Source organism: Staurois parvus, unplaced genomic scaffold, assembly GCF_062004578.1.
Source record: "Staurois parvus isolate SC_StPar_1 unplaced genomic scaffold, SC_StPar_1.0 ptg000936l, whole genome shotgun sequence".
In the NCBI taxonomy this organism is placed as follows: Eukaryota; Metazoa; Chordata; class Amphibia; order Anura; family Ranidae; genus Staurois; species Staurois parvus.
Window position 1 is genome coordinate 32,126 of NW_028318732.1, and position 9,150 is coordinate 41,275.

A 9,150-nucleotide genomic window follows, 5' to 3' on the forward strand; every position below is an offset into this window, starting at 1 on the left:
GGACTGGAAGGGGGTGAAAGTGTCCGGACTGGAAGGGGGGGAAAGTGTTTGGACTGGAAGGGGGTAAAAGTGTCCGGACTGGAAGGGGGGGAAAGTGTCCGGACAGGAAGGGGGGAAAGTGTCCGGACAGGAAGGGGGGGAAAGTGTCCTGACTGGAAGGGGGGAAAGTGTCCGGACTGGAAGGGGGGGAAAGTGTCCGGACTGGAAGGGGGTGAAAGTGTCAGGACTGGAAGGGGGGGAAAGTGTCCGGACTGGAAGGGGGGAAAGTGTCCGGACTGGAAGGGGGGGAAAGTGTCCGGACTGGAAGGGGGGGAAAGTGTCCGGACTGGAAGGGGGGGAAAGTGTCTGGACTGGAAGGGGGGGAAAGTGTCCGGACTGGAAGGGGGGGAAAGTGTCCGGACTGGAAGGGGGGGAAAGTGTCCGGACAGGAAGGGGGGAAAGTGTCCGGACAGGAAGGGGGGGAAAGTGTCCGGACAGGAAGGGGGTGAAAGTGTCCGGACTGGAAGGGGGGAAAGTGTCCGGACTGGAAGGGGGGGAAAGTGTCCGGACTGGAAGGGGGTGAAAGTGTCAGGACTGGAAGGGGGGGAAAGTGTCCGGACTGGAAGGGGGGGAAAGTGTCCGGACAGGAAGGGGGGAAAGTGTCCGGACAGGAAGGGGGGGAAAGTGTCCGGACTGGAAGGGGGGGAAAGTGTCCGGACAGGAAGGGGGTGAAAGTGTCCGGACAGGAAGGGGGGGAAAGTGTCCGGACAGGAAGGGGGGAAAGTGTCCGGACAGGAAGTGGTTAAGTAGGATTATATGGTCACCTGCACAATATAGAGGACTAGATGCTAACACAAGTGTGTACACTTTTATTGTTTTAAAAGTTTGGGAAATGTTACACAGACAAAACGGATGGGTTTTTAATTCACAGTTAATGCCACTACGGAATTCAGAATATTTTGCTCCTGGGAAGGAAGATATCACAGGGAAATGGATCATAAAAAAGGATGCCCAATTGAGAGATATAATGGTGGGTGAGGAAATAAGAACATATAGGGAGTTGGAGAAGAAAAAGGGAGAAGTTTTCAGCAGAATGGACGAGTTACGATATCATCAATTGAAATATTTCTTTGGGAGTCTCCCAAAACCTGTGAGAACCAGAAAGGAGTGGAATGCATTTGAAAAATGATTAGAAGCACGGGGAGATGGGAGACACGCAGTTGCAAAAATGTATAGAATATTAACGGAATTAGACACGGGCACAAAATTAATATATATAGAGAAATGGGAAAAAGATACGGGAAGGGAAATAGATGAGGAGCAGCAGAGGAAAATGTTCAGATTAATTCAGGAAAATACTAGCATGCCGGAAGTGGAGTTGAACTATAAGTGTTTAGTAAGATGGCTCATCACACCGGATGTGGAGTACAAATTGAATGGGGAGATTTCACCATTGTGTTGGAGAGGATGTGGAGAAGTGGGGACGTTATACCATGTATGGTGGGAGTGTTTAAAAATACAGATGTTTTGGAGGAAAATTGTATACTTAGTAAGGAAAATGACTGAGATTGACATTAGATTGGATCCAGAGCTATGTCTTCTCCGTGTCACAGAGCTTCCAGTGAGATCATAGAAGGATTCAGGATTGGGATATTTCTTGAGCGCAGCTAATGCAGGCCATAGATGGGTCGAAAATCGGCCGATTTTTCGGCCGAAAATAAAATCGGACGATTTTCGGATCGTTAGTGGGCTATTTGTTCGGCTGTTTTTCGGTATTTTGGCCGTTTTTTTAAATCTTGAAAGTTGGAAAAAAATCGGCCGATCGGCTGATTTTTGCTGCAATAATGGGCTAATCGGCCGATTTTTTACCGATAAAAAATCTGCGCATGAGCAGTGACCTGCAAGAGGAAGACAAAAAGAAGAAAAAGAAGAAGAGGAAGAAGAAGAGGATGAAGAAGAAGAAGAGGATGATGATGATGATGAAGAAGAAGAAGAAGAGGATGATGATGATGATGAAGTAGAAGAAGAAGAGGATGATGATGAAGAAGTAGAAGAAGATGAAGAAGAGGATGATGATGACGAAGAAGAAGAAGAAGAGGAGAATGATGATGGTGAAGAAGTAGAAGAAGAAGAAGAGGATGATGATGATGAAGAAGAAGAGGATGATGATGAAGGAGAAGAAAGATGAAAAATAGGAATTCCAGTCCGGCAAAAAGTGTCCCTGCAGAGAGCTCCGCTATTTCTTTGACAGTTCTTTGACATTTACAGAGGTTGCAACATTGTATCTATTTGTTTCCGGAAAAAACATCTGTATCCTAAATGGATACAAATAGATACATTGTTGCAACCTCTGTAAATGTCAAGGAACTGTCAAAGAAATAGCGTAGCTCTCTGCAGGGACACTTTGTGCCGGCTGTAGACGGGATGAAAATCGGCCGATTTTTTTTACCATTGGTGGTAACGTCGGCCACTTGAACGACCGATTGTTCGTTTTTTTTAAAAGAAAAATCGGCCGATTTTCGACCCATCTATGGCCTGCATAAGAGTCTGATACCTACTGTAGGTGCTGGAAAAAAAGAGGAAGATTGGATGATCAGAATGAATCAGATTTGTGCGACGGAAAGATTATATTATATACATATGGATATGATGGAGAAGTATAATATAAAGTGGAAAAAATGGGAGGAATATAGAGAAAAAGTGTAATATATGATGATGATGATTTATACCCCTCGAAATAAAAGTGGATTTTAGAAATGGTTTTTAGAGAAGTGAATTACAGAGTGGGAGGGGGGGGGGAGGGTAGGGGAAGTGGGATATAGATAAATTATGTTAATAAGAATATTTTGATGTGATGTTTTTTTTTTATATAGAAACAGGTGTTTGTAATTTGTATTTGGAAGAAAATTAATAAATATTTATAAAAAAAAAAAAAAAAGAAAATGAATGTCAACAGATATGAAAATGGAGGTAAAAAGTGCAGTCTTGATCCATTTAGCTCCGATTTTGAAAAAACAAAAAGCGACTGAACTGATGAAAAAAAAAAAAACAGAACGCCCGCGTGAAAGAGGCCTTCCGAATTTTTTCCCTTGTTTTTACCCTAACTAATGTTATTGGCTGGATCACCAGGTTAAAAACAAGGGAAAACATTAACATTTAATAAGTTCCTGTCTTAGGGTGTCTCCACTTTGGATGGAGGAGCAATGGAGACGGAAATAGGAGTCATCTATGGACAGCCTTAGACACCTTTGCACAATTCTGCTGTCCAAAAGGTATCTAAGGCTGTCCATAGATGACTAATTTTTTTTCCATCAGCAAATTGACTGAGGGGAAAAAAATGAACAGATTCCCCCCAATCCACTCTCCACCTCCACTGTGCCATTGTATCTCGATAGCCGAACTCCTCTGCTGTCGGAATACACTGATCAGTGGATGTAGGCCCATAGGGCTTAGCAATGGGAGGACATGGAGGAGGGAAGGAGGGAGGGGAGTGTCATTTACCACTCTGTATACACCTACATGTGTGACTCTAAAGTCGCATAGGCTGCACAGATAAGAAAAGGGAGGAAAAAAAGCTTAGAAGGGAACTGAAACTGGAGCTTGCTCAGTAGATGCCAACAGCTGGTCTATGCCAAGAAGGTAGACCAGATTCGATTTCTCCTGCGCTCTAGGACCAAGGCCGGTGGGATCTAATCTTCTAGCGTTGGATGGACTTGACTATCAAATGAAAGTTAAACTCCAGCTAACGCTTTGTAAACAGTTACAGCATTGGATTATTTTCCCTTTATGGATAAAGGTTTTACATTGCTGAATAATAGCTGACCATTGTAAGCACCCCTGCCAGTGGTAAATGGTTTGTCCCAACCCTCTAACTGTCATTTTTTGCTGCACAGATTAGTCTGTTAAAGGAAATTGAAAAACAACAAACTCACTACTGGGGATCACCCAATGAAAACCGATAAAAGCCTAAAAAACAAAACACATGTATCCACCGCGGCTTAGAACTGCAATATGTTTTTTTATTTAGGGGGGGGGGGTCAAGACTGCTTTAATTTTAAAATGCTCTAAAAGAAGCCTGTGATCCGAGAAAAGATTAGCAAAAAGATGACATGAAAAAGGATTAAAGAACAACAAAACATGGATTCTGGAACTCACTCTCTGATTGGACCAGGTATGACCGGGGTCCTCTGGTGAAAGCTCCTTCCAGGAACCATTTCAATTAAAATCTCCAATAAAATTCTTCAGGTAAGAGGTGTGGTCTGGCTTACAATTGAGATCAGGTGGTTGAATGTCCAGTCCTTCTTCAGATCGCTGTAGTCCATACAGAGGCGGACTGACCATTGGGGAACTGGGGCACTGCCCGAGGGCCTGGGGTCAGTAGGGGGCCCCATGAGATGTCCCTGGTACCTTTCATAGGCCTTTTTCCTGGTACCTTTCTGTAATGGACCGCCTGACAGCACCTCTATCAATCCCCTGGCAGAGCCTCCCCAGAGTGCAGAGTCTAAGCACCGGAGCACTTGTTCACCAGGGCCCCTGATGGTGGGGATGGACTTGGAGCGCTCCGGTACCAGGTCGCAGCTGCTAGGTATCTCCAACAGGGGTAGAGGAGTCTGACAGGAGCTCCAGGGGGCTAAGAGTCTGATGTAAGGGAGCCTAGTGATCCCTGCGGGATGGATGAGCTAAATCAGAGTCATACAGGCCGGGTCGGTAACTAGCGGGTCGGTGAGGTACAAAACGGTAGGCAAAGGATAGTCGGGTCACACGCAGGGTTAATACCAAAAGATCAGATTTAAAGGGGAACATCCAGGAGCAGAGTCAGGCAGGCCAAGGGTCAGGACAGGAGAAGGCAGAAAGGTCAAACAATCCAGATCAAGATACTCACAACACAGGTAACAGCATACAAAGACCATTCGCAACAAGTGTCTGTGCAGGGCTGTTTTAAATAGCCCGCCCTGCACCTGAAAGGTGCAGCCTAGGTCCTAGTGCCTGCCTAGTACTGTCAAGACGACGGGTGCGCCTGGGTCCTAGTGCCCTGCCACCTACACGTCTTGGCAGACACCTACGCCTGTGTAGACCCATGCGTCGCGATGGTCCCTGACACTTTCATAGGCTTTTTTGGGTGTGATTTGAGTGTGGGCGAGGACACAGGGGCCCCATGATCCCCTATTGCCCGGGGCTCCATGAGTTGTCAGTCCGCCCCTGAGTCCATGCCATTCCTAATACTACATTCGTGCAGCAAGCACAGATTAAAGTTCAGGGTGCCTTGCATTTAGATAAGCAAACCAAAAAGAGCTCATGATGTTGGCTTTCTCGGGACAGAGTTGATTTCAGAGCCTCAAGTTTCTGCCTTGGAGATATCCTGTGAGTCTGAATTCCTAGGGGGGGGGACCAAAACTCACTGGAACTGATCAGTTCCAAAGCAGAAGTATATGCTACCTTTGCCTAGCTCCCAAACTCTTCATTCAAAGTGTAACCTGTAATCCTCTGTAATGTACCGGAATCCCCCTTTAGGCGCTTCCCTGCAGGACTTAAAGTCTCCTCATCACTCTCCTTTCCAGTACTCCTTGGCTCCTCTCCCTTGGTCCTCTGACCACTGGGTTCCTCAGTACCTGAGTCCTCCATCATAGGTTCCTCCAGGTCTTTGGTTTTCAGGGCAGCAGGATGGAAAGATGGGGTCTTTAGAGCCTTCTTTTTCCAACACTCTTCAGGTTGGAGGTCAAGGACTGTCTTGGCAGAAGTTGCTGCTTGAGATACAGAAGGTTCCTCTTCTGGTTGCCCCCATGATGCCTGGCAGCTAGATCTGCCATTCCTCACCACAGGTTCTTCCTTGAAAGGTTCAAACCCCTTCTCCAACTCTGCGTCACCCTTCCTGTTTGATGCTTTTTTCCCAGAGGCTGTTTTAGCTATACCTTCCCAAGATGGCATGGGGGAGCCCCGCTCAAGTCCTGAGGTTGACCTTTGATGGGCTCTGGGGGACTCCTCCACTAATTCAGACATTGAGTGCTCAATCCCCTCTGATTCCCTCTGTCCATCACATGCAACAATCTTGGTTGGGACTATCGCTAGATTTTTAGTCACATTTTGGTGGGTGTCTTCCACCATGTTAGCTGGGCCTGCTGCAACAGCTTGCCCTTGCTCAGGCTTAATGGCACTAGGCATCCTCCCTGTGATGTCACCTGTCTCTGGACAGATTTCTCTCATCTCCCGATTCCCCCCACATATCTTTATACAACCTTTCCATACACCCAACCCAGCATGGAGGGGCTCAGTGAAGGTGGTGGTGAAGGTGTGGAGGTGTCGGATCGGGTCACACAGATCATAAAAGGAGATCCATCCGGCCTCATAATCCAGATATATCCTGACTCTGGTACTGGAGATATTGGTGAACAAGGGGATCTTTTTACTGTTGTGTATCACCTTATGCAGGCTACCATCCCTGTACAAACACCAGGACTTGTTATTACATCCAATCCCTGAATACCGCCCTCCTCTGGCTATACCGGGGTAACACATCCCGACTCTCCATCCACCTGACCCCCTGACATCCACTTCCCAGTAATGTCTCCCTGAGGAGAAACACTGGCTGCTCAACACCTGAGAATATTGAAATCTCTCTGATGTATTTGGGCGATCCTGGTATATATCTGACCTGGATACAGTTTTCCTGTCATCTGATATATGTAGCCTATTACCAGCTGTGTTTACATCCAGTAATATGTCCTCAGCTTCCTCTATACAGAAGTATACATTTATTGTTCTTATTATATCAGATAAACATGTGTGTAATGTGTGTAAGACCCTAGCCACATCCAGCCCCCCTCCATCATGAAGGAGTTCCTTGTGTCTCTCTCTGTCCTCATTATCTCCATCCTCAGTATCACACAAGTCACCTGTGTCTGGTTCCTGTAGGAGAGTCAGTGGATCCGTCATCTTACACAGCTCCTCAATGTCACGCATCTTCCTGGACAGCTCCTCCTTCTTTTTTTCCAGCTCCTGAATTAAATCTGCTATGGAAATGGAATTCCGCTTTGCCTGCCCAGAAATCTCCCTGAGGACTCTTTTCCCCAGGACTTCTAGAGGTCGCCTGAGATCCCTCAACAGGGCAGTGACACTCTCGCTGTGACTATCTGCTTCTTCTTTTACTTTCCTCCTGTGTTCCTGCAGACTCTGGACTCTTTTCTCCATCTTCTCTTTCTTTGTCAGAAGTTTCTGCAGAACATTCCTCAGTGTCTCCTTCTTCTTCTCAGAAGCCTCATCCAGTGACTTGAATTCATGTCCTTTGTGTTTTCCAATCAGACAGCAGGACACACAGACACAAGTATCATCCTCAGTGCAGTAATACTCCAGGATCTTCTTATGGACGGAGCATTTCCTGCTCTCCATGGACAAGGTGGGGTCAGTTAAGATGTGTTCTGGGGACTTTTTGTGGACTCTCAGGTGTTTATCACACAGAGAAACCTCACAGTGCAGACAGGATCTAACAGCAGGTACAGGATAGTCCACACAATGAGTACAGATGATTACAGAAGACTCCTCCTGATCAGGCTGAGCAGACAGGAAATTCTCCATTATATTACGCAGTGTTATGTTCCTCTGCAGAGAAGGCCGATCCTGAAACTTCTGTCTGCATTCAGGACAGGAATATCCTCCAGACCCCTCCTGTGTATCCAGAACAGGATCAATACAGACGTGGCAGAAGTCGTGTCCACATCTCAGCCTTACAGGATCGGCATAATTGTTCAGACAGATGGAACATTTCAGCTCGGCAGACGCCATCGTGTCCAACAGAAGATAGAAATGAAAAGTGAAATTCTCTGGCACTGGAGAAGAATGGGAGTTGGGAGGGGTCACAATCGACAAGTCTGGGCCAAATCAGTAATATCTGACACAGGGTGTAGAGCACAGAAGGTTCTTTTTCCCCAGCAGCAATGATAATCATACATCATTCTTTAGGAGAGAAAGCGGGAAGGATTGGTGTAGAGAAGAAACGAGGCACACTAAGTGCACTGAGGTGGGAGGTGGACGTGGCTGCATCATGCTGAAAATGGTTGTGGTTATACACTCGCCGGCCACTTGATTAGGTCCACCTTGCTACTACTGGGTTGGACCCCCTTTTGCCTTCAGAACTGCCTTCATTCTTCGTGGCATAGGTTCAACAAGGTGTTGGAAACATCCCTCAGAGATTTTGGTCCTTATTGACATGATAGCATCACGCAGTTTCTGCACATCTATGAACATAGCAGGATGGATCCATGCTTTCATGTTGTTTACTCCAAATTTTGACCCTACCATCTGAATGTTGCAGCTGAAATCTAACTTATCAGACCAGGCAACGTTTTTCTAATATTCTATTGTCCAATTTTGGAGAGCCTGTGCAAATTATAGCCTCCGTTTCCTGTTCATAGCTGACAGGAGTGGCACCCTGTGTGGTCTTCTGCTGATGTAGCCCATCTGTTTCAATGTTCCATGTATTGTGCATTCAGCGATGGTATTCTCCATACCTTGGTTGTAACAAGCTGTTATTTGAGTTACTGTTGCCTTTCTATCATCTCCAACCAGTCTACCCATTGACCTCTGACCTCAACAAGGCATTTTCTCCACACAACTGCCACTCACTGGATATTTTCTCTTTTTCAGACCATTCTCTTTAAACCCTAGAGATGGGTGTGTGTGTGAAAATCCCAGTAGGTCCAGCAGTTTTTGAAATACTCAGATCAGCCTGTCTGGCACCAACACTCATGCCAAGTTCAAAGCCACTTAAATCCCCTTTCATCCCCATTCTGATGCTCGGTTTGAACTTCAGCAAGTTGTCCTCACCACGTCTAGATGCCTAAATGCATTTAGTTGCTACCATGTGATTGGCTGATTAGTAATTTGTGTTACTGAGCAATTGAACAGGTGGACCTAATAAAGTGGACGGAGAGTGTATACAGCCTACTTACACAATACACTTTTGTTGTACCCCAAATAAGTGGAATTTTGGATTACCTGTAAATATCATATTTTACAGTACAGTAGAGGAGAAACAGGCAAAGTATTCATAGACCTTGGGTTCTAGGCTTGCACCTTCAGGTGATTGGGAAATGGCCAGTTTTTGAGGGCCTTCCTTATAACCCTACCCCATTCTCTGAGTCCTCTGTGTTGTAGCAAACAATGCAGAGTAACTAAGGA

General features: G+C 46.0%; 1 protein-coding gene across 1 annotated transcript; it reads right to left on the reverse strand.

Annotated features, from left to right (window-relative positions):
• Positions 1-4,011: 4,011 nt before the first annotated feature.
• LOC149441911 (E3 ubiquitin-protein ligase TRIM21-like) lies at positions 4,012-7,755 on the reverse strand. The gene has a single exon (XM_089656770.1). The coding sequence runs from the start codon at positions 7,753-7,755 to the stop codon at positions 5,422-5,424; it is 2,334 nt and encodes a 777-aa protein (XP_089512896.1). The 3' UTR covers positions 4,012-5,421.
• Positions 7,756-9,150: the final 1,395 nt, after the last annotated feature.

Excerpts from the sequence above, each read along its gene's own strand:
- LOC149441911 (XM_089656770.1), bottom strand. The coding sequence starts at position 7,755 with ATGGCGTCTGCCGAGCTGAAATGTTCCATCTGTCTGAACAATTATGCC.